Source organism: Glycine max, chromosome 8 (genome assembly GCF_000004515.6).
Source record: "Glycine max cultivar Williams 82 chromosome 8, Glycine_max_v4.0, whole genome shotgun sequence".
NCBI lineage: Eukaryota > Viridiplantae > Streptophyta > Magnoliopsida > Fabales > Fabaceae > Glycine > Glycine max.
Genome location: NC_038244.2, coordinates 22,813,913 through 22,838,745, shown reverse-complemented (window position 1 = coordinate 22,838,745; position 24,833 = coordinate 22,813,913). Strand labels below are relative to the sequence as shown.

Below are 24,833 nucleotides of genomic sequence, written 5' to 3'. Positions count from 1 at the left end.
ATAGGACTGACTTAAAAGACACTATTTGTAGTAGTGTATGTAAAAACATTTGTCTTTTAATTTTATTAACAAATTACGAATTGAAATTCTTTTTCATTGTTGAATGTATAGGTTGGTAACCAATATTCCTGCAACTACAAGGGCAAACTTCGGTATGAGCATAATTCTTATTTTCTATATATCTTCCCTGTACACCTTTCACATTTGATTGACAATAAATTATAAAACCTTCTTGTTATGTCTAATCAGAGTGTATAAATATCACATTTCTATCAAATTATTTAAATCGTTAATTTATTTTTATCAAATTATAAATCAGAATAATATATCATTGAATTATTAATTTACATTTTATAATGATTTTCTTAAAATTGTAGTATAAATTATTTTAAAAAATGACTTTCAAACCGTCTTCAAATTCTTAATTTTTTTTACACTTTTAAAAGAAAAAAAATTGTAAAATGATTTTTATAAAAAATCTGATGTAGAATTTGAGATCCCTAGTCAGTTCAAACCCGTCGTGAAAAGTATGAACTTTCCATGACGATGACTTTAAGAACAGTTCAAAGTCTTCGTGAAAAAGATATGATAATCATCTTTGAAATTCTTTTTTGTAGTAGTGTAAGTTTAATGACCCAAAGATTATCAACAAACCATATCTTATTTCTAACTACAAGGTTTATTGGACGTTTTACTACAATTCAAGATAAAGATAATATTTTTCCATCACAATCTCATATAAAAATCAAGCTACATGTGATCAAATCATAACAAACTATAACCCTGACAATAAAAATGCTAATATGGAAGAACAAGAATATATATATATATATATATATATATATATATATATAAATAAACCCAACAAGTGGTCCGATTCTTATAAATTTTCAAACAAAATATTAGTAAAAAAAAATAAAAATTGATAGGTAACTTCTTGGGTATGAATTAGAGTTTCAACTTTCCTAAGTTAATTTCTTCGAGAGAAGATTTAATATAATGTTAAAAATGAGAAAATCATTTATTTTTTTTGGAATATGAAAATTTATATAGAACAATTATGATGTATATTTATACTTTTAAAAATTTTATATTATATTTTTTATGCTATAAATTTATGTATTAGTATTATTCTCATTATCTAAAATTTCTAGATCCCTTACAATGATTTAATTACTCATCTCCATGTGTAACATTAGGGGTGTTTGCGAGCCAATTTAAGTCGGTTTTGATCAAATTCAGGATCAATCTAATCAAATTTGATCAATTCGGTTTTTACAATTTTTTTGAAACCCAACCCAATCCATTCATAAATGATTTGATTCGGTTCGAGCCAACGAGTTATCCATTTAAATTTGATTTTTTTTCTTAAAATTACTAATTTATATCATGATTTATTAAAATATCCAATACAATTTACACAATACTATCAATTATCTAACAGTAGTAAAATTGGTTCATTTAATACCATTGACGTAATATTCTAAAATAGACTAATACAAATCAAAACAAAATATTCTTCAACGAGACTTATTATAATAGTTTGAATCACAACTGTTTCCTACAAACTAATTTCATGTAATAAGTTTTGCTACAACCAGATTTGTTACAATCAGATTTGCTAAAACAAATGAACAAAATATGATCCATTAATATTATAAACATGGAAGAAAAAATAAATATGAAAAAAGGAGAGACAAATAACAATGTACATGAAAGTAATACTTTAAGAAGTTCCAATACTAGTAGTCCTAACACTTGCACTTCCAACATTTGGAGTCCCAATATTAGCAATATTTAAAGTCAAACAAAACAACTCTAATAATTTTTGTCGATTTTGATTGAATTTATAAATTTAAACATGTGACTCAATCTGAACATAAACGGTTTTGATTGATTCGGTTCACTTTTGATTCAAATACATAAATAACTCAACCCATCCAAACTTTTCGAATCGATTTGGATGAATGCGGGTTCGCGGGTAACCTATACCATGAACACCCATGTGGACCATCTAAAATATTTTTGACAATTATTACAAGTTAGCCTTATATTTCCTTACAAATATATATACCTTACATCACACTAGTGTAATAAGTAATTACTCTCTTAGGATCAAATGGCAAAATCTAAAACATCTAGCATATGTCAGCAATTAAAAAAAAATGCTCAATTGTTCTTAGATAAATCGGATGAAAAGAGAATAATGGGTTTGATTGGTTAATTTTGAATAATTAACTACCCTTGTTTTCGTCAAATGGAAATTAACGACCATTTGCTGTGTTTTTTTTTTTTTAAGTCTACGCGTGACGTGTTCATTAATTAGTATACAAGTCTGGAAAAGAAAAAAAAGTTTCAGATAATTATAACATGCATCGATCTTGCGAGCTTTTTTTTCTTCTTTCCCTCAGTGCTTTAATTTCCTTTCCTTCTCTCTATTTAATTTATCAGATAAAGAAATAAATCTTATGATGGTGACGCATACGCATGCAGTATCAGTAAATTAACACACGCACGTCAATACATGTATAAATAGGCATTTTCATGCACGTACGTACGATTAACCGATCGAAGGAAGAAATCAAGGTGAAGAGCTTAATTATGTCTAGATCAAAGCAACCTCTTGCTATAAAAAAAGCAGAAGAAGAAGAAGATCTAATAGAAGATGTTTTGATTGATGATTGTAATAATTTCGTCGGTCTGAAAGTAACATATGGCTCAACCCAAGTTACCAACCGTTGTCGCCTCACCTCCGATCAAACCAACGACAGACCAATAGTTGAAATTAGAGGAGATGCCAATTCCTTTTACACCCTGGTAGGTAGTATTTGCTCTAACTTATTTTTAACTTTTTTTTTTCTTTTATCTTAAAAGAAATTTTTAAGCTAAAAAAAGAAAATCACCAAATAACTTCTACTTTTTATTTTAAGTTCTTATTTTGAACTTTTACTTTTAAGTAGCTTTTAAGCCAATAAAAAGTTAGGCTTGGGCCAAACATACCCTTAAGTATGCATCCATGCATTATATTATCATTCATTTTAACTAATATCTATAGCTAATTAATATATAATTAATTTGCAGGTCATGGTGGATCCTGATTCACCTAGCAGAGATAAACCAACTGAGAGGGAACATTTGCTCTGGTAAGTACGTATGTCCCTCCCTCGCTTCCAAAATTAATTAATTTAGATCCTTCTTTTTAACCATTATTTCTCTCTGACTTCTACTGTATATAAATTAATCTCATCCATTGCTTATTTTTTAATTTGTTGGATGCATAGGTTGGTAGCCAATATTCAAGTAGGGGGAGCAACCTTCGGTACGTACTTACACAATTCTTCTTTGGTTAGGATTAAACTATAAAGCCATTAATTATTTGTTCTAAAGAGTATATGATAATAGTAAATACTTTCATGAAGCAAATTAAAAAAATGTGTGTGATGCGATATAGACTGTCTTGAAATTAATGGATATTACATTTTTACTTTTGGTTATTACACCAATTAATGTTATTTTACAGGAGAAGAGGTTGTCCCATATGAAGGTCCATTTCCACATAGATGGATTCATCGAATTGTATTTGTGCTATTTCGTATGAAAAGTGGACGCATTGTGAAAGCTCCAGAAAAGCGCACAAATTTCAATACTACCGAATTTGCTGCGAAATATGAATTACAAGATGTTGCTGGTGTGTTTTTCAACAGCAGAAGGAGGGGATAATATGAAGAAAACCATTCTAGATATACATAATACATAATTTAAATGAATATATGTATATAGATCAGATTACATATGTTGCAATCAAGATGGTGATTAGGGCTAAGTACATATGAAATATTAGTTAGAAAACTGTAAAGTTAGTTAATTAGCTTAAAAGCTAAAAACTGTTAGGAATTATAAGTATTTTTAAATCCAAAATCAATCATTTGTCTATCAATTGTTTGCTCGATCAAAAGTGTAGTTAATTGGCTGCATTGCTATTAAACCATAATCTTCATGAAAATAATACTCTGCTTAACTTTAATACACTTATCATCATGTCTCTAACATTATATATAAATGAAAAGGGTAAAAGAAAAAGGACTTACAAAAAAAAACACTCTAAACCATTCAGTTTACAGTTAGGGTCAACCTGCATCCAGTCCAAATCCAAAACTTCAACTAACTCGGACAAAACAACTTTTAATAGCTTTGACTAAATTTAGCATAAACTAAACTATATTTTTAATTCTTTAAAAAAAAAAAATTCTTAATGTTACCAAATTTAGAATGTCATCGGTAAGGAAATATGTGTTATAGGAGTATTGAAAATTTGATCTCCTACTTGGCCAAACCCCCACTACGTAGGTAGTAGTTTCCTAAAATTTGCTAGATTTAGGCATTTTTTAAAAAAAATAATTTTAGTGTGTTTTTTTTCTTCAATTTTGATGAACAGTAGCATAGCTGTGAATATAATAAGGAAAATGATAAAATAAAACAAAAGTTACAAGAGCTAGAGTGCAAAAAGAGAAAAGTGAAAGTAAAAAGAAATGAGAAAAATGAGGAAATTAGGAAGAAACACATAAAAATAAAAAGGATTTGTTCAGAGGGACATGTTTTCAGTTGATAAGTTTCACTCCAAAACAAATATTTAAAAGCTAGAATAAAGCCGATTTTAGTGTGCCAATTTGCACAGTTGTTTTCAACCACAAACCATACAGTTATTTAATCCTTGAAAAGTAGTGGCTGAATTTGAGTTTCTCTTTATATTAACATGAAGAGAGTCACTTCGTGTTTTTCTAAATTTTTGAAATAATAAAAAAATAAGTTAAATACAGTTAGTAAAAAAAATGATAGAATAAAAAAACTTAATTATATAAATAATGAAAAATTAATGTAAGTTAGAAGAAAAATTTAAAATTGAAAAATGATTTTAAAATAAAATTTGTTCACTGAAATGTTAGAACAAATGGAATAATTTTTATTATTAATAGTTATAGATATATTTACTAGACCAATCCAATTGAACTAGCAGTGAATTAATGCCTTTACACCACGTTCTACTGTCCACAACTATATATGTGAAGTTAGTTTCTTCTTTACCTAACTATATATATGTATGTACATACAATCCTCGTGGTTTATGAAAGCTGGTATAATAAATTTCTTTAAAGCATTTATCTGATTTTTTCTATAATTTTTATACTGTATTACTTCTTTATTTGAAAATCCCCCTTCAAATCAATGTTAAAATAATTTCTCCTAAACAGAAAAAATAACTAAAACAATCAGAATTTCTGAATTTATTACTTGGTAGTATAATTTTTTTTCAAAGACATGTGGCTATAAATTTTAATTTACAAAAATAGGTCTAATTCAAAAATCTCATAGTAGACTTAGCATGCTGCTAAATAAATCCATTACCCAATTTATAAATTGTGCACAAAATTACTTATTTGCCTCTCAAATTTGCAATTAAGTGGAATAAGTTTTAATTTATAGCTAGGCACTCAGAACAAAATACTGTCTAATAATCTTTCTACCCATTCTTCGAGAGCACAAATTGCATGATGCTAATAACACAGTAAATTAAGTAGGACTTACACTTTAAATTGTGAATGGAAATTTTGGTTAGTTTACTCTTTTATCCATCATCGTAATGAATCTGCATCTTTTTTTTAACGACTCTTTAATTAATTAGCACATAGATTAGGAAAAAGAGCCGGAGTAAACTAATCTTATCAGTTCAAGTGGCCCTCCTCGATCCTTAAGTGACTAAAAAACGGAAAGGAATGATCACACAGCCGAAAAGTGTTGCAATTTCTAAGCTGGAATTTTAGTGATCACATAGCCGAAAAGTAAAGAAATGACATGTAATTAAGCTGTAAGCATGGTGCCTGATAAACTTTTTTTTTTTTTTTTTTAATGTATTTTGAGCATCCTAAGTTGGAAGAAATGGACTAATTAAACCAACAAATTAATTCAAATATATATAAATCGGTGACCAAAAAAGAAGTGTGAGGCTAGTTGTGAGCTAATAATAACGAGGAACTAAGTTCAAACTTACTTGCTAAATTCATAAACATCTTAAGATAGTAATTTGGCAGAATTAGGAGTGATGCGAGACAAGAGATAACATCAGAGCATCTTGTACCATAATCTGATGACACAAAGCAATTAATTGAAGATCTGATCCGAAACATGACTAGCATTGGGTGTATGTGTATCCACGTAATTTGGTCCTTTGGTTCGTTGGTTAAAAAGTCTGGCATACCTGAAGTCTCTCTCAGCCCATGAGACTAAGTAAAAACACACCACTAAGATGGTAGTTTTTGCATAAAGACCCGACCTATCATCAAGGAAGCAATTAATTATTCAGACAAAGACCAATTAGTTAGTTATGCATGTATATATATATATATGTATATAAGGCACTTCTCCTCCTTGTTCCAAAGTCACATTCTGCATCTCACGGCAATTTTATAGGTCCTCCAAGAAAGAGAGAGAGAGAGAGGAAAACGAAACCAAGGGAGAAAAACAACCACCGTCCAAACCACCACCAACAACGTACGTCTTACGTTGTTACATGGCCACTCGTGTTATCCCACCAAGAATCCTAAGGAAGCTTCGCTACAACACCGCCACAAAACCCCTCAACTCCTCTCACCCTCCTCTCTCCCCGTCTCTCTCTCCTTCTCCCTGCCTCCTACCTGCTCCGCTGCCGTCCCCCGCCGTGCTCCGTCCCTCCGCCGCCGCCTCCGACGACCTCAGCTTCCGCGACGTCGAAAAGCTCTTCTCCTCTGTCTCCACCACCAGCCTCCTCCGCTCCTCCGCCGTGCTGCACGCCACCGCCGTCGAGCCCATGGTTGACTTCGGCACATGGCTCTTGCGATCAAATCTCATGCACGTGCATGGCATCCGCGACCTCATCCTCGCCACCGTCCGCAACACCTTCTTCGACCACTTTTGCGCCGGCGAGGACGCCATCACCACCGCTGCCAGCATCCGCCACCTAAACCGTGCCGGCCTCCGCGGCATGCTCGTCTACGGCGTCGAAGACGCAAACGACAACGACGCCTGCCACCGCAACTTCAAGGGCTTTCTTCACACCATCGACGTCAGCAGATCGCTTCCCCCTTCTTCGGTATATTCCTCTTCTTTCTTCCCCTTTACTTTTCTAAATCAGAATTTTTGAATCTGTTTTGATGTGACAGGTGAGCTTTGTGATAGTGAAAATCACCGCAATATGTCCTATGAGCCTGTTGGAACGAATGAGTGACCTTCTTAGATGGCAACACAAGGACCCTTGTTTCAGTTTGCCATGGAAGCAAGATTGCTTCCCCATATTCTCCGAGTCAAGCCCTTTGTACCACACAAGCAACAAACCCGAGCCTCTTACCCCAGAGGAAGAAAAAGACCTTCAACTTGCCATCCAGAGATTCCATGAGCTTTGCCATAAGTGTGTGCAAGTCAACATTCCTTTGTTGGTTGATGCAGAACACACTTCTGTTCAACCTGCTATTGACTACTTCACATACTCCTCTGCCATCTTGCACAACAAAGGTGACAACCCCATTGTGTTTGGGACCATGCAGACCTACCTCAAGGATGCCAAGGAGAGACTCTTGCTGGCTGCAGAGGCTGCAGACAACATGGGAATCCCAATGGGCTTCAAACTTGTCAGGGGTGCTTATATGTCAAGTGAAACAAAATTGGCTGAGTCTTTGGGCTATTCTTCCCCAATTCACGACACCATCGAGGACACACACAAGTGCTTCAATGACTGCTCCTCTTTCATGCTTGAGAAGGTTGCTAATGGCCCTGGTGGACTTGTTCTTGCAACTCATAATGTTGAGTCAGGTACATATATAAGTTCATTGAGTTTCATGATTTATGATGAGATTGAATTCAATTGAGGTGTTTGATGTGTGTAGGGAAACTGGCTGCTGCAAAAGCACATGAGCTAGGGATTGGAAAGGTGAACCACAAGCTTGAATTTGCACAGCTGCATGGAATGTCAGAGGCACTTTCCTTTGGTTTGAGCAATGCAGGATTTCAGGTGAGCAAGTATATGCCATTTGGACCAGTGGAGACTGTTATGCCATATCTCCTAAGAAGGGCTGAAGAGAATAGAGGAATGTTGGCTGCTTCGGGCTTTGACAGGCAACTGATGAGGTAAAAAAAAAACATTTTAATTATTTTAACCACTTTTCATTCTGGCATCATGCACATGAATCAAACATTTTGATGTGTATGCAGGAAGGAGTTGGGAAGGAGACTAAAAGCTGCTGTCTTTTAATTTTTTATACTTTTATGGGACGAGTTAATGAGATGTAATAATGTCTTTTAGGCAACACAGGATTAGGATACTCTTTGTACAAATTTAGAGAATCCTGTAATCTCTTTGAATGATGCATTCAAATCAATGAAATGTGACTGTGGTTAACTCTTAAATATATTCCACTTCTGACCGAAGAGTACGAGCAATTAACTTTTTTTTTTTTCTCAAAAAAATTATAGAGCAGGTCGGTAATTTCTAATTGAATTTGACTTGAAAATTATAAATACATAAAAAATAAGATAACAGCTAATACTACTAGGAGAAATGCTTACTAGGACGGTTCTCTAGTGCCTTTGATCAAGGTTTTTGACAGTCTTCATATGTGACGTCGTGGAAACTTCTCCAATTACGATGACGGTTCCTCAACCGTCTTAACGTGTGACATTCTAAAATAATTATCAGCTGGAAACTATCTTTGAAGCCATGCATTCTACGACGATTTTTGGGATCAAAATCGTCTTAAAATGTCATATTCTAAAACAGTTCCCACGAAACAACCATCTTAGAATCTTAAAATGTACCAGATTCTAAGACGGTTGAGACATAAAAAAAGTCTTAGAATCTGATAACTTCTAAGACAATTTTGCTCGTAAAAACTGTCTTAAAATGTGTTGGCTTCAAAGACGGTTTTGAGATCTCAGCTGTCTTCGAATAACTACATTTTTACGTTGGTCCTTGGCGATAAATCGTCTTAGAAGAGACCCCCTTCTAAGACAGTTTTCGTGAAATAATAAATGTTGTTTTTGGTTTTGTTTTGTTTTTCCTATTTGATACAATTGATAATTAAGTGAAACACAACCATTTGAAAAATAAAAAGTAAATATATCAATGTCATTTGCTATACAAAAGTAGCCTAATAGGGAGTATACAACACATTGTCTTATTCCTATACAAAAATAGCCTTATATGGACACATATTATCTTCTTCCTATACAAAATTAGGCTAATAGATTGTATACAACACATATTATCTTAAAAAGTAAAAATATTAATTAGTCATGTGAGTGTATTTACTTCAAAAGCCGTTGTTGTCTTAACAAGAAGGAAGAGGGAACATCATTTTAAGCTTTCAAAGTTCTCTATGTGCCTATGTTCTCCATGAATGACCGATCTTTAGTCATGTTTGCTGACTCCATTGTGTCAACACACGCAATAGAAAAAAGGATAACAAAAAGTGAATTTGTTGGTTAATTTGTATGAGATGGACCAAACAAAGATAAAAGAAAAAAAAGGTAAAAAAAAAATGCCTTCATTGGAAGAGCACAGTATGATTTAACTTATAGAGATTGTTATTTTCCATCCCAACTAAAGAAATAGAGTTTTAAAACTAAGGGTCATTTAATTTAAACAAGCTTTTTCTGTTCTCATTAAAAATGTCACACTCTTTTCACTTTCCTTCCTATGTTCAAAAGTTTGTACAAGAAACATGAAAAAACAGAAAATAAAAATAGAAACCAATGAAAAGTTGTTTTTCACGTGAAAACAATTGAATTTGAACGGATAATGAATACACAAAACCTTTCACTAGCCCCAAAATGGAAACAAGGTGATAGTTTTGAAATTAAAAGTGAAAAATAAATTAAAATAAAAATTCTGAAACCGAATAGCCCTACTATCAATTTAGAATCAAAATGAAGGTCACTTTCTTTTTCACTGGCCTGCCTTTTTCAAGACTGCCACATCAGGAAATAGATAAATATTCTTTGTAAAGATTATACAATTATTTGAAACACCTGTTGATGCTTCAGATCCACCAATGAGATTGCTGATGAGAATGGATGAGAATCGACATGCAAGTAAAAGAGAATATAAATAATTAATCTTGTTATTTTCTTTCAGGTAATTTGATAAATGATTTAAAGGATAGCTCAAAAAAAGAATTGTATAGCTCATAGGCTGAAATTCAAGTCAAGGACCAATTCTTTTGAAAAAGTTAAGTTGTTAACTGGAAAATCGGATCCTCTATAGCAGGAAAAATAAAAAGGCCAGGAGATAGAATAGCGAAGTGTGGTCTTGAAGTTTAGAAATAGAGAAAGGAGGAGAAAGATAGAGAGGATGGAGCAAGCTGGAGATTTATCTGGACCCATTAACTAGAAGCTTGGGAATGGCTTATACCACTAAGGTGCCCCTGCACACAAAATAACTTTGGCCTTGAAGGTTGGACAGAGCTAACCTTTAATTAGTAGAATAGACATGGGTAGGATGAAACTCCTTCCTACCAGAGGAGCAGCCCATGAGCTAAAAAACTAGGTAGAACAAAGAGCTGAAAAATATCTTTCAGGAATTGGCAAAAATGATGCATCAATATTACATTCACCCATATTAGTGTTTAAGTGAAGAATGATAGCAGGGGGGAAAGATAGTAAGAAGTGTACTAGTCAGATAAAGCAAGGAGAGAAGTAGTAAATTTCATACTAAAGCACTAGTGTAAAAGCCACGATCCCCACAAAATTAAGTATAGAGATACTTTGGATTTTGAAAACCTTAGCACGTATGCATATATGCCAAGTTTGAGTAAAAATAGCAGTGGTATTTCCATCAAGACACAGGCTCGTAAAAAAATGTAAGAATAATAATTGTAAACATAAAAACATATACTCGCACAAGACTTAACATTGGCATAACTGAATGCCTTTTATTTTCAATGATGTAGAAATTCAAACTTTTTTTTATAAAAATAATACCTTTAATTAATCACGTTTCTGAGACTTCAATTGAGAAAGTTGTGTCTCTGCATCATGTAAACAATCATGAAGAGTTTTCTTCTCTGTAGAAAGGTTTGCAATTTCATCATCCCGTTCTGAGCGGATCCATTCAATCTGACTCTTAACTTCTTGAATTTGTTATGCTAGTTCCTTGTTTTCACAAGAATACCAACCGATCTCAGCCCTCATTTCAGATTGTTGAATTATGAATTGTGTTAGACCTAAATTCTCCATTAGCAATTAACGTGAGGTAACCACATTATTTTATCAAGTAAGACATGAAATACCTTCAAGCGATTGTTTGTGGCCTAAGATTCACTCAGCTTTTGTGATATCATTGTTTTTTCCTTAGCCATATTAGAAATCTCATTTTTGCTTTCTTCACGAACGCGTACAAATTCATCTTCACTAGCACATAAATGGAACCATAGAGCAGCCCGATCAACATTTGCAAGTTTAGCAACTTCATGCATCATACTCAAAACAGGCCTGATAAACTCCTGCTCCTTACAGACCAAAGTTACCAAGATATCCAAATCATAATCTACTTCATGACCATACTTTGTCTTTCCTTTAATGTTAAGAAGTGGGCCAATTAAACTATCACAGAGATTTTTCTCCACATGCATGACGTCTATACAATGTCTAACATTAAGATCGGACCGACATGGAAGATCAAAGAATATTGACCTTTTCTTCCATATGTTCTTCTCACATGCATCCTTCTTTTGGGTCTTCCCAAAGATAGTTAGGATGTCCTTCAGCCGATCATAAACTTCGTTTCCAGCTAAGGGTTTTGGCACACTTTCATACTCTTGATTTCCATTAAAAGCCTTTTTCAATTGTCGATACGGGTGATAATGCTTGAGAAATCTTTGAAGCCTAGTATATATTGTCTTTTTTGCATGTTTCAATTGGATGTAGCTTGTTTCTTTCTCATATACAGGACATGCGTGATGTCCTTGGACACTATATCCACTTAAATTCTCATATGCTAAAAAGTCATTAATGGTACAAAATACCATTGCCCGCAACCTAAATGTCTGTCCCAGATTCCCATCATACACATCAATCTCGTCTACCCATAATTTTCCCAAGTCTTCAATCAAGGGAGTCAGATAAACATCAATATCATTTCCTGACTATCTTGGACCCACTATCATCATACACAACCTAATGTATTTTCTCTTCATGCACAACCAAGGAAGGAGATTCTAAATCATCAGCAAAGCAGGCCATGAACTATGGCTAGTGCTTAAGTTACCAAAAGGATTCATGCCATCTGAAGCAAGTTTGAGCCTTAAGTTTCTTGGCTCCTCCCCAAAATCTAGAAACAATCGATCAACAGTCTTCCATTGGGGTGAATTAGCCGGATGCCGGAGCTATCTTGTTGGCTCAAGTGGCCTCGGAATAATTAAGAAGGGGGAGTTGAATTAATTATTAATGTGTCTTGACTAATTAAAAATTATCCTTCTTAATATTACTAGATTCAATTAGGCTTTACTACTAAGTTATGAGAAAGTAAAGTACAAAAACAATAACTTAGACAAAAGTAAAGCGGAAATAAAAAGTGCACAACGAAAAAGTAAAGAGTGTTGGGAAGATGAAAACAAAGACAAGATTTATACTGGTTCGGTCACAACTCGTACCTACGTTCAGTCCCCAAGCAACCCATGGTTCTTGAGATTTTCAATAACCTTATAAAATCCTTTACAAGCAAAGAGCCACAAAAGATGTACCCTTCCTTGTTCTCTTTGAACAATCAAGTAGATGTACTCTCTACTTGAAGCGAACCACAAAGGATGTACCCTCCCTTGTGTTCACTATTACAACCAAGAAGCTACCCGCTTCTTACACAGAATTCTCAGACGGTTAGTTCTTTGAATTCAGTGTTTGGGCAAAGAATTCTCAGACAATTAGTTCTTTGAATTCTTTGTTTGGGGAATCAAAAGAATTCTCAGACGGTTAGTTCTTTGAATTCTTTTGGCAAGAGGGAGAAGGAAAGAATCAAAAGAATTCTCAGACGGTTAGTTCTTTGAATTCTTTTGGCAGGAGAGAGAAGGAATGAAGAAGAAGAATAACACAAGTTTTTGGGCAATGAACTTTTCTTGAATAAAGAAAGTATTGAACAAAAACTCTTAGAAGAATACTTTGAATGAATGAAAGAAATCTCTCTTAGAATGAAAGGAATCTGTTTTTTAATTCGTAAATGAATGAAAGGAATCTCTTATTAAAATTCATGCCATGGTCACATATTTATAGTCATTTGATGACTCAAGTTAAAGTTTGTGACTTTTGGCAATTTCTTTAAAACTAGTCATTTTAAAAGTTATGACTCTTTTGAAAACCAGTCACTTTAAAAGTTGTGACTCTTTTTGAAAACTAGTTACTTTAAAAGTTGTGACTCTTTAAAAAATCTTTGGAAGCTAGTCACTTTAAGAATTGTGACTTTTGGTAATTTAATTTTCAAAATAAGTCGCTGGTAATCGATTACCATCATAGTGTAATCGATTACACATCAACAGATGTGATTCTTCATGTTTAAATTTGAAAACCAAAACGTTTAGAAACACTGATAATTGATTACATATATTGTGTAATCGATTACACAAGTTTGAAAATGTTTTATCACAAGTTGTGACTCTTGAAATTTGAAATCTCAACGTTCAAAACATTGGTAATTGATTACATGCTCATGGTAATCGATTACTGCTTTGTAAATCAGTTTGAAAAGAATGTTGGCTATTGGAAATCGATTACTGCTTTCTAGTAATCGATTACCAGAGAGTAAAACTCTTGGTAAAAGATTTTTCTTTGAAAAATTCTCTTGAACAAAATTGTGCTATTCAATCTTTTCTTTTGAAAAAATCTTTTTATACTTATCTTGATGCTTTTCTTGAAGTTCTTGCATATCTTGATGCTTTTCTTGAAGTTCTTGCATATCTTGAGTCTTCTCTTGAGTCTTTACTTGAATCTTGATTCTTCACTTGAATCTTGACTCTTCACTTGACTCTTGATTCTTGATTGAACGACTCTTTGATTCTTAAAACTTGTTTTGACTCTTGATTCTTGACTTGAGTCTTTGGCATCATCAAAATAAACTTGGAAAGCTTTGCTTCCACAAATCCATCATTTTCTCTACCATATGCATGCCATGTAAGATTTTTTGCATTATGTTTATTAGCAAACAATCACTTAAATCTTGGAATTATCAAAAGATACCAGCACACCTTTGCTAGACGGTCACTGGTTGTGGTTGCATGTTGACTACCTTGATCATCGTTCTCTTTGTACTGCGATACACCACATTTGGGCCATTTGTGCATGTCGAAAAACTGATTTATGTACAATATGCAATCATTAGAGCATACATGTATTTTCTGGTACTCCATGCCCACAGGTCATAAGATCTTCTTTGCCTTGTAGTGATTTTTGGGCAGCATATTATTTTTAGGAAGCATATTCTTCAACACAACAAGCAATTCAGTGAAGCTTTTGTCACTCCACCCAAATCATGCCTTCAAGTTGACCAAATCTAATACTATCGACAATCATGAGAAGCTAGTGCAGCCCGAATATAAAAGGTTCTTAGAATCAATTTGTAATTGGTCATACAAAGGTGCATGTGCTTTCCCAAAACCTTATTGCCCAAGATCGTGTATCATGTCTTCTATACGATCTGGGATGTCTTCATTAACTGCGTTAGTATGAGAGCCTGTTGTCATATCTGACGATTCACCATGCCAGATCTATTTGGTGTAATTTAGAATTATCCCCTCACATATAAGATGTGTTCTTATGTCATTCAGTGACTATCGTCTCCCATTCGCACATTTGACACATGGACAAAAATATTTTCCACCCATAAGTGGTGCATTTCATTCCGTAAATTGCAAGAATTGTTCTACTCCATTCTCATACTCATCACTTATGCGAGATGCTTTCATCCAACTTCGATCCATGTTTCGTTATCTGTCATACTTACAAAGTTAACTCGCTACATGCATGAACATCTCACTTGTTTTGTAAAAGGTGTGGCCCTATCTCATTCAGGAAGACATATTTAATACATAATTCATATGCATAGGTTAAGTATGTTTATGTTAAATGTGATGAAATTTCTGTAGCATTTTGCATTAGTCTCCAAGTACACCACGATCAGGTACGCACCTAGAGAACAAAGCAATATGCCCTAAAACGAAATTTCATCAAATATAACACAACATTCTTAACCTATAAGTGTGAATTGTGTATCAAAAATGACTCTTCCCAAACTTTCCAAACGGACAATTCAAGATTCAATACAATGATTAATCCAAACTGTTCGTAGTAATCATTATATTGAATCTCAAATAGAAAACTAAGGTTCGCTCACAATGCACATAACCTTAATGTAAAACAATAATCATATATGAACAAACATTTAATAAGCAATTCAATGTTACAATGACATATATACCTCAAAAGATGGTCAGTTTCATCAAAACAAGTGCGGTGATGGGAGTGCAATGTTATAAAACAGTGTTGACTGACGTACACTAAGGGCTAAAACAAGCCTTTAGTTCCTTTATGAGTAAAAAAGTTGTACCTATAATGAAAACCAATTGTTAAACATTAAGCTACAATTAAAAATGTTGGCATAACACACATGATAATACTAACAGATTAAATGTAACAACAATGACTATTATGTATACCAAAATTAGTTGATTTGTAAATATAGCTATTATTAGTTTACACTGAATATCCATGTTGTTTTCAAATTACAATGATTATGATGTATGAACATTAAACTTGATGAAAAACTTCACAAACACATTTTTTTTTCTTGAACACGAATCTCAAACAAGAAAGTTGGCCTTTTTATTTATGAACAACAATCATCCAACAGTTTGATAGTCAATTTAAGTTTTGTCAAAATTACAATAGCTAACTAGTTTGATTTTTGAAGTCCCCCCCTTCACAAACATAATCCCTCATGGCCCCTCATGTTGTGTGTTACAACCTACCCTTCGGCGGGAGGGCGACGTGTGACTCGCGGGTGCGTGTTCCAAGAAAGGAATACGCGCGGAGTCGCCACCAACGTTTATTTGAGGAAAACATTGGAAAAACCGGAAAAGATGTGATCTACGAACTTTAAGTGAAAGGTTCGGGAGTTGTATTTACGCACGGGGAATGTATTAGCACCCCACGCATCCGTCACAAGAGACGGCAACCTTTAATCAAATGTGCAAATATGACTTCAATTCTTTTCCCTTTTTACATTCTTATGTTTTTTATGCCTTTTTATGTTTTTATCTTTTTGTGGTCGAAAAGGGTGTTTCCCTTGCTCCTACGTATCCCTCGATTGTGATAAGGAAATCAGACCTACTTAGTTCTTTCGTGAACAAAGCGTTTTGGTTAAGTTATTTTTTATCCTTTTTTGCAAGATATGTTTTTATTGAATGAAAGGTCATTTAAGGCGTTGGACCATTAGACAATCTTTCGATTCTTTTGAAAAGTGAGAAAACATTAAGGCATTGGACCATTAATGATTTCTTTATTTTTGAAAGAGGTAACAAAGTTACATATTGATTTTAGGCTTTTTAGAAATCTACACTTTAACCAATAAAAGCGGAAAAGACCATTTCAAGGCGTTGGACCTTTGAAAATGGCTTTTTTAGGTGATGACAAAAGTTTGGTTTATGAATTGATTTTAGCCTTAGTTTCACTTTGTGATCGAGGCCGTACCCGAATCAAATAAACATGAAAATGCAGTAACTAGGAAGTGATCCTAGGTCGTTTCCCAACGAGCAGTGACAAGCCAAATATTCATAATATACTTGCAGTAACAGTAACGATGGGGGGGGGGGGTTGGTTGTTTGGTAATTAAAGAGCAGACAAATAAAATGGAATACGAAACTACTAATATTAAAAACGGGTTGTTTCCTCTGATTCAGAAGCCACTCTCTTATCCTGGGTTATGGAGAATTCGTCCCTAACAGTCAACCACTTAATCCAACCCTATTTCAATTTACTAAGCGAAAATCAACTTAGGGTTTTCAATACGTGATTAGGCACCACATACACCAGTTAGCCCTTCGTCCATTAAGCATGAACGCAAGTTAGGCTCAGAGGCAATTAATCGAACACGAAGCGTGCACTGATTAATATTCACGAAATTGGGATAACTGGTGAAGGGAAAACTGCCAGGAAACCACATTACAAACGAAACCTCAAAGAGAGTTGGGCTTCGTCCTCAAAAGGAAACAACACCAGAAAATCTAGCCTTCCATGGATTCAAACAGAAAACGCAAATGAAACATGAAGCAGAAACGTAAATGAACAAGAATGTAAATGAACAGAAACGTAAATGAACAGAAACGTAAATGAAAGTAGAAGAAGAAGCAAGAATGAACTCGTAATTAGAAGCAGAAAACGGAAATTTGCATTAAGAACGAAAACTGTAACAAGGGCACAGAAAAACGTGAAAACCTAAAACCAAAGCTCTGAATAATGAAAATAGCATAGCAGAATAGAATGCCCTGCACGAATCCCAAGGCAGCTATTTAAAAAGAGTCACTCAAAGTCACTGGGCCCTATTACAATACTTTGGCCCAAAACGAAATAAACACTGAACAACATAAAATAAAATTGCGAAATTTCCTAATTAGAAATTAACTAAGATAAGCGCTGCTTTATTTGCCCTCTTCAAGTCCACAACCAAAATTCGGATTAAGCCCAATGTTTCATTAATTCCTGAAATTAGATTAAAAACATCAAATTAGCTAAATGAGCCTAAATAATAAAACTGCCTAATTAATTGACAATTAAGACCAATCAATAATTAAAATGGTGCAAAAAGGGTTTAGAAAATAGAAGAAAATGATGGCACATCACTTTGGTTATTAGTCGATTCGATTTAAGAAAGAGAAATCCCAAAGAAAAACGTTCGATTGATTTTTTTGATTTATTTTACTAAAAGATATTTTTGATTATTATATTATTATTTTACCTCTTTTTGGTTTCCAACGTGGTTACGGCATGACTGAACGGTCGAATTTCATTTTAACAGAAATTAACGGATGTTACAATTCAAATGATCGGTGGAAATTTATTTTATTTTTGATTAGGCGAGAAAATGACTTAAGTAAATGACTAAAGCACGTCAAAAGGGGGTATGAAAAGTAAATGAAATGAAAATAAAAGCAAGTGAAAACAAATGAGAACCACTAAGGGTACATAGAATGAATTGAAAAGTTCGATTTCGGGAACTTACCGGTTGAAAACCGAAGAACGACGAAGAACATCGAAGAACGATTGAAAATCTTCGCGAAATCACCCACGGAAACGTTACGGAAGTGCCTCGGCTTGGATTTTCTTCACGGAAACAATTTTTCTCACTAATTTTAAGTGAATCTCAGATACCAGGAGGGTTGAACTTTTTTGTTCTTCCCTCCTTCCCCTATTTATAGGAAAAGGAAGGAGATGCTTGCCACCCAGCTCGCCCAGGCGAGCTAGGTTGCTTTCTTCAGAAGCAACCACCTTCTGGAGGAACATCCTGGAAGGCCCAAGTGGGCCTGGTTGCTATTTGAACCCCCATTTTTACTAAATACACCCCTGCCTTTTTTGGTGATTCTTTTTCCGTAAAGTTACGGAAACTTACGAATTTCGTAACGATACTTGTTTTCTTTCCGTAATGTTGTGGAACCTTATGGATTACATAATCATCCCTTTTTTGCCTTCCGGAACGTTACGAAACTTTACGGATTGCGCACTAACACTTCCTTTTAATTTCCGACATGCCACGGAACTTCACGGATTGTGCTACAACGCTTTTCTTTTGGCTTCCGGCATGTCTCGGAACTTCACAAATTGTCTAACCATGGGTGCCAAATACCTCGAAGTGGTCAAACGAGGGTCGCATCCCAACAACGGATGGTCCCCAGACAAAATTAGGGTATGACAATTGCCCCTCTTTACTTGTCTTTTATTGGAGATAAAAGGGAAGTAAAGATAAGACACTAATTTCGTTTGAGTGAAACACCATTTGGCCAGTGAACCTCCCTGGCAGCGGAACCTGCAAAAATTTGAAAATGACCAGTACCGACACATCATCCTGATACTGTCGAATTTGTTCCTCTAGGTTGATACAAGACGCAGAATGACCATAATTTGTCTCTGCGTTTTGTTGGACACGATCGAGCCTGGGCGGCGAGACACATAATGACCATAATTTGTCTCTGCGTGCCACCGAACACGATCGCCTTTGGATGGCGAAAAGGTGCGCGGAATGACCATAATTTGTCTCCTCCCACCTCTCGACTTACTGTCCTCGAATGACAAAGGGCGCAGAATTTGTCTCTGCGTGTTTATCACTCGACTTGCGAAATCTGAATGGCAAAGGGTGCAGAATTTGTCTATGCGCGTTTACCACTCGACTCGCTGCTCCTGAATGATAAAAGGGGGCAGAATTCGTCTATGCGCGTTTATCACCCAATTTGCGAAATCTGAATGGCAAAGGGCACAAAATTTGTCTATTCGCGTTTACCACTCGACTCGCTGTTCCTGAATGATAAAGGGCACAAAATCTATCTCTGCGCGTTTAGCACCCAACTTGTTGTTCCTGAATGATAAAGGGCACAAAATCTGTCTATGCGCGTTTATCACCCAATTTGCGAAATCTGAATGGCAAAGGGCACAGAATTTGTATATGCGCGTTTACCACTCGACTCGCTGTTCCTGAATGATAAAGGGCACAAAATCTGTCTCTGTGCGTTTACCACCCAACTTGTTGTTCCTGAATGATAAAGGGCGCATAATTTGTCTATGCGCGTTTATCCACTCAGCTTGCTGCTCTTGAATAATAAAGGGCGCAGAGTCCGTCTCTGCGCGTTTACCACCCAACTTGTTGTTCCTAAATGATAAAGGGCGCAGAATTCGTCTATGCGCGTTTACCACCCAACTTGCTGTTCCTGAATGATAAAGGGCACAGAATTCGTCTCTGCGCGTTTACCACCCAACTTGTTGTTCCTGAATGATAAAGGGCGCATAATTCGTCTATGCGCATTTACCACCCAACTTGATGTTCCTGAATGATAAAGGGCGCAGAATTCGTCTATGCGCGTTTATCCACTCAGTTTGCTGCTCTTGAATGATAAAGGGCGCAGAATCCGTCTCTGCGTGTTTACCACCCAACTTGCTGTTCCTAAATGATAAAGGGCGCATAATTCATCTATGCGCGTTTATCACCCAATTTGTGAAATCTGAATGGCAAAGGGCGCAGAATTCGTCTATGCGCGTTTACCAGTCGACTCGCTGCTCCTGAATGATAAAGGGCGCAGAATCTGTCTCTGCGCGTTTATCACTCATCGAGCGTGCGGATAACTGCATGTCATCGGGCCCGCCACCTCTGGATGACAAAAGGCACAGAAGACGACGTTAGTCTCTGCGTGCTATCATGCTTTGAGTCTTATAGATAGCAAAAGTATTTTAAAAGTGCGGGACCAAATGGTTCCCGCATGTCATTGGGCCCGCCGCCTCTGGATGACAAAAGGCGTAGAAGACGACGTTTGTCTCTGCTCGCTATCATGCTTTGAGTCTTATAGATAGCAAAAAGGTGTTGGACCAAATGGTTCCCGCATGTCATTGGGTCCGCCGCCTCTGGATAACAAAAGGCGCAGAAAAGGACTTTAGTCTCTGCGTGCTATCATGCTTTGAGTCTTATAGATAGGAAAAGAAAGTTTAAACGGATAACCACTCGGGTATCTCCGCATGTCACGTGACTCCAAGGTCAGTATGACAGAAATTGTCTGCGCGGAAGATGACGTAAATCTCCGCGTGTCAACGGGCTTGTTGGCTGATAAATGCTAAATAATTGTGAATTAATAGTGGTTAATTAGTCAAATTTTGGCCTAGAATTAATTATTTAGCAGTTATTTATAATTAAAAGTTGAGAAATTAATTAAGTTGAATTTCTGGTTGCAGATACGAAAAATGAGGTTACATTATGCAAAAAGGGCAACAGAAATAAAGAGAAAGAAAGAGTTCTGAAGCAGACCCAGCCCAACACTCGGGCTAAGCGCGCGTCAGGCGCTAAGCGAGAAAAGAAGGCAGGCGCTACGCGAGGCGTTAAGCTCGAAGATGCAGAATCCGTTATGCGCGCTAAGCCCAGCTACGCGCTAAGCGCGCGATCCAACAGAAGCATAGGCTAAGCCTGCAGGTCGCGCTAAGCGCGCGATCCGAACGCGCTAAGCGCGAGGTGTCGCGCTGAGCGTGACTATGAAGGCCCAAAACCCACTTCAGCAACTATAAATAGAGAGCCAGTCCCAAGGAATCAAAACATCTCGCCTCAGAGCACTGTTCTCAGCACTTCAAGCCTGAGCTTTCCCTTCTTTCTTTATATTCTTTGTTTTTATTATCCCTATTCTTTCTTTCACCCCCAGTTGTAAAGCCCTCAATGGCCATGAGTGGCTAATCCCCTAGCTAGGGCCTGGTAGGCCTATAAAGCCAACGATGTACGGTGTGCTTCAAGAATTATCAATGCAAAGAGAATTTATTCCAGGTTTTTCTGTTCTAATTCTTTTCTTGTTATCCTGCATTCGTTCTTGAATTTCTTTTGGGTTTTATTCGCTCGGAAGAGGGTATTTCCTAATAAGGGTTTAAGATTTAATGCATGCATTAGTTTTAGGGGTTATACACTTGGGAAAGGGTAACACCTAATAGAACATCTTAAGAAAAGAATCCTTGGGTTAGCATTGCTAGGCATAGAATGATAACTCACTGCCCATGCATTTAGCAAACATATAGAACTTAACCTTAATGCATTTTAATTATTGAATCTTCGCAAAGGCATTTGGGAGATAGGTAGTTAAAATAGGCTTGTCAACGTGAGGCATTAGGGACAAGTAAAATTAACAGATGTGGGTAGAACTAATACCAGTGCATTGATAATGAATATCATATTCACATGCATCGTAGGCCAATTGGGTTTGCCTGGTCTTGGCATTCTTATTAATTGTCTTTCCTTTTAAACTAGTTGATTTGGTAATAGCAACCTATTTCTGCACTTATTCCTGTTTTTATTATTTTACTCTTACTTACAAATTGAGAAGTATTTAATAAAGTGCAATAAAATTCGTGTGGAAACGATACTCGGACTTCCGAGGTTTACTACTTAAGAGCGATTTGGTGCACTTGCCAAAGTCTCAACAAGTTTTTGGCGCCGTTGCCGGGGATTTTATTTTCGCACTTAATTACCATACTATATCAATTTGTAAGCCCAACTCTTCTTTTCTTGGATTATTCTCTTAGTATTTTCTCTCTTCGCTTCTATTCTTTCTTTCTCCCATAATTGCACGGGTAGTGCCTTTTTGTTTTTATGCGACTTAGAACTACATCTGGAGACGTTGTCCCTATTAACTTAGAAATTGAAGCTACGTGTCGGCGTAACAACGATGCAAGAAGAAGAAGGGAAAGAGACACATAAGGAAGCAATTACACCCCACCTTCTCTTTCTCCACATCACACTGAAATGGACGGGGAACCGGCACGAAGAGTCACCCTAGAGGACTTCTCTAATACCGCCACTCCTCAGTTCTTCACGAGCATTGCAAGGCCGGAGGTACAAGCAGCCAATATTTCCTACCCGCACTCCCTTATTCAGCTAATCCAAGGGAACCTCTTCCATGGTCTTCCGAGCGAAGACCCATATGCTCACCTCGCCTCGTACATAGAAATATGCAACACCGTAAAAATTGCCGAAGTCCCAGAAGATGCAGTACGCCTTAACCTCTTCTCCTTTTCCCTAGCAGGAGAGGCAAAACGGTGGTTGCATTCTTTCAAAGGTAACAGCTTAAGAACCTGGGAAGAAGTAGTGGAAAAGTTCTTAAAGAAGTACTTCCCAGAGTCAAAGACCGTTGAAGGGAAAATGGAGATTTCATCGTTCCATCAATTCCCGGATGAATCCCTTAGCGAAGCATTAGACCATTTTCACGGACTGTTAAGAAAGACACCGACACACGGATACAACGAGCCAGTACAACTGAACATATTCATCGATGGCTTGTGGCCTCAATCGAAACAGTTACTAGATGCATCCGCAGGAGGGAAGATCAAACTGAAGACTCCCGAGGAAGCGATGGAACTCATCGAGAACATGGTGGCCAACGATCAAGCAATCCTTCGTGATCGTACCTATGTTCCCACGAAAAGAAGCCTCTTGGAACTCGGCACGCAGGACACGACGTTGGCACAGAACAAGCTGCTGACGAGGCAGATAGAAGCCCTTACCGAAACCCTCAGCAAATTACCTCAACAACTACAGGCGGTAAGTTCTTCCCACTCTTCTGTTTTGCAGGTAGAAGGATGCCCCACATGCGGAGGAACCCACGAGCCTGGACAATGTGTAAGCCAACAGGATACCTCTCGAGAAGTACACTATATGGGCATACCAAATCGCGGATTCCAGGGTTATAACCAGGGGAACTCATCCGGATTCCACCAAGGGGGAGCTGGATTCAATCACGGGCCACCGGGATTCAATCAAGGAAATGCAAGGTTCAGGGTGGAGGAATCAGGGAAACCAATATAAGGAGCAAAGGAACCAACAACCATACCAACTGCCATACCAGCATCCTAGCCAAGGTCCAAATCAGCAAGAAAAGCCCACCAATATAGAAGAACTGCTGCTGCAATTCATCCAAGAGACACGATCTCATCAAAAGAGCACGGATGCAGCCATTCGGAATCTGGAAGTTCAAATGGGCCAATTGGCACACGACAAAGCCGAACGTCCCACTAGAACTTTCGGGGCTAACACGGAGAAAAACCCGAAGGAAGAATGCAAGGTAGTGCTGACTCGAGGGTAGAAAAAAGCACAAGAGGAAGGTAAGGTTGAAGAAGAAGACCGACAAGAGGAAGAAAAGACAGAGACACCAGAAGAAAGGACAAAAGAAGAAGAGAAGGTGGCATCACCACCTAAAACGAAGAGCCAGAAAGGAAGAGAGGCCAATAAGGAAGAACCACTTGCCCTACCACAAGATCTCCCATATCCTGTGGTACCCACCAAGAAGAACAAGGAACGCTACTTCATACGTTTCTTGGAAATATTCAAAGGGCTGGAGATCACTATGCCATTCGGGGAAGCCTTACAGCAGATGCCCCTCTACTCCAAATTTATGAAGGACATCCTCACCAAGAAGGGGAAGTACATTGACAATGAGAATATTGTGGTAGGGGGTAACTGCAGCGCTATAATACAGAGGAAGTGACCCAAGAAGTTTAAGGACCCTGGAAGTGTTACCATCCCGTGCACCATTGGGAAGGAAACAGTGAACAAGGCCCTCGTTGATTTAGGAGCAAGTATCAATCTGAGGCCCTTGTCAATGTGTAAAAGAATTGGGAATTTGAAGATAGATCCTACCAAAATGACGCTTCAACTAGCAGACCGCTCGATTACAAGGCCATACGGGGTGGTAGAAGATGTCCTAGTCAAGGTACGCCACTTTACTTTTCCAGTGGACTTTGTCATAATGGATATCGAAGAAGACACAGACATTCCCCTCATCTTAGGCAGACCTTTCATGCTGACTGCCAACTGTGTGGTGGATATGGGGAATGGGAACTTGGAGTTGAGTATTGACAATCAGAAGATCACCTTCGACCTTTTCAAAGCAATGAAGTACCCACCGGAAGGTTGGAAGTGTTTCAGAGTGGAGGAGATTGATAAGGAAGATGTCAGTATTCTCAAGACACCACAGTCTTCACTGGAGAAAGCAATGGTAAATACTTTGGACTGTCTAACCAGTGAAGAGGAAAAAGATCTGAAG

At 36.6% G+C, this 24,833-nt stretch overlaps 3 protein-coding genes across 3 annotated transcripts; all 3 read left to right on the top strand.

Moving 5' to 3' along the window:
- Nucleotides 1-2,601: 2,601 nt before the first annotated feature.
- Nucleotides 2,602-3,720, top strand: FTL9 (flowering locus T-like protein 9). Its single transcript, NM_001289388.1, has 4 exons — nt 2,602-2,817; nt 3,082-3,143; nt 3,282-3,319; nt 3,521-3,720. The coding sequence occupies exons 1-4, from the start codon at nt 2,602-2,604 to the stop codon at nt 3,718-3,720; spliced, it is 516 nt and encodes a 171-aa protein (NP_001276317.1).
- A 2,726-nt stretch (nt 3,721-6,446) lies between these two features.
- LOC100798942 (proline dehydrogenase 2, mitochondrial) lies at nt 6,447-8,428 on the top strand. Its single transcript, XM_003531853.5, has 4 exons — nt 6,447-7,123; nt 7,194-7,839; nt 7,914-8,154; nt 8,239-8,428. Exons 1-4 carry the CDS (start codon nt 6,566-6,568, stop codon nt 8,276-8,278), a joined length of 1,485 nt encoding a protein of 494 aa, XP_003531901.1. The 5' UTR covers nt 6,447-6,565; the 3' UTR covers nt 8,279-8,428.
- Nucleotides 8,429-22,537: 14,109 nt separating this feature from the next.
- LOC100789411 (uncharacterized) lies at nt 22,538-24,275 on the top strand. Its single transcript, XM_006586400.1, has 3 exons — nt 22,538-23,332; nt 23,439-23,852; nt 23,931-24,275. The coding sequence occupies exons 1-3, from the start codon at nt 22,538-22,540 to the stop codon at nt 24,273-24,275; spliced, it is 1,554 nt and encodes a 517-aa protein (XP_006586463.1).
- The last annotated feature ends 558 nt before the right edge of the window (nt 24,276-24,833 follow it).

Excerpts from the sequence above, each read along its gene's own strand:
- LOC100798942 (XM_003531853.5), top strand. The coding sequence starts at position 6,566 with ATGGCCACTCGTGTTATCCCACCAAGAATCCTAAGGAAGCTTCGCTAC. Across the intron at positions 7,124-7,193 it reads GATCGCTTCCCCCTTCTTCG|GTGAGCTTTGTGATAGTGAA; the intron begins GTATATTCCTCT and ends TTGATGTGACAG. Across the intron at positions 7,840-7,913 it reads AACTCATAATGTTGAGTCAG|GGAAACTGGCTGCTGCAAAA; the intron begins GTACATATATAA and ends TGATGTGTGTAG.
- FTL9 (NM_001289388.1), top strand. The coding sequence starts at position 2,602 with ATGTCTAGATCAAAGCAACCTCTTGCTATAAAAAAAGCAGAAGAAGAA. Across the intron at positions 3,144-3,281 it reads GAGAGGGAACATTTGCTCTG|GTTGGTAGCCAATATTCAAG; the intron begins GTAAGTACGTAT and ends TTGGATGCATAG. Across the intron at positions 3,320-3,520 it reads AGTAGGGGGAGCAACCTTCG|GAGAAGAGGTTGTCCCATAT; the intron begins GTACGTACTTAC and ends GTTATTTTACAG.
- LOC100789411 (XM_006586400.1), top strand. The coding sequence starts at position 22,538 with ATGGACGGGGAACCGGCACGAAGAGTCACCCTAGAGGACTTCTCTAAT. Across the intron at positions 23,333-23,438 it reads TACCTCAACAACTACAGGCG|TACACTATATGGGCATACCA; the intron begins GTAAGTTCTTCC and ends CCTCTCGAGAAG. Across the intron at positions 23,853-23,930 it reads ACCCGAAGGAAGAATGCAAG|ACAGAGACACCAGAAGAAAG; the intron begins GTAGTGCTGACT and ends GAGGAAGAAAAG.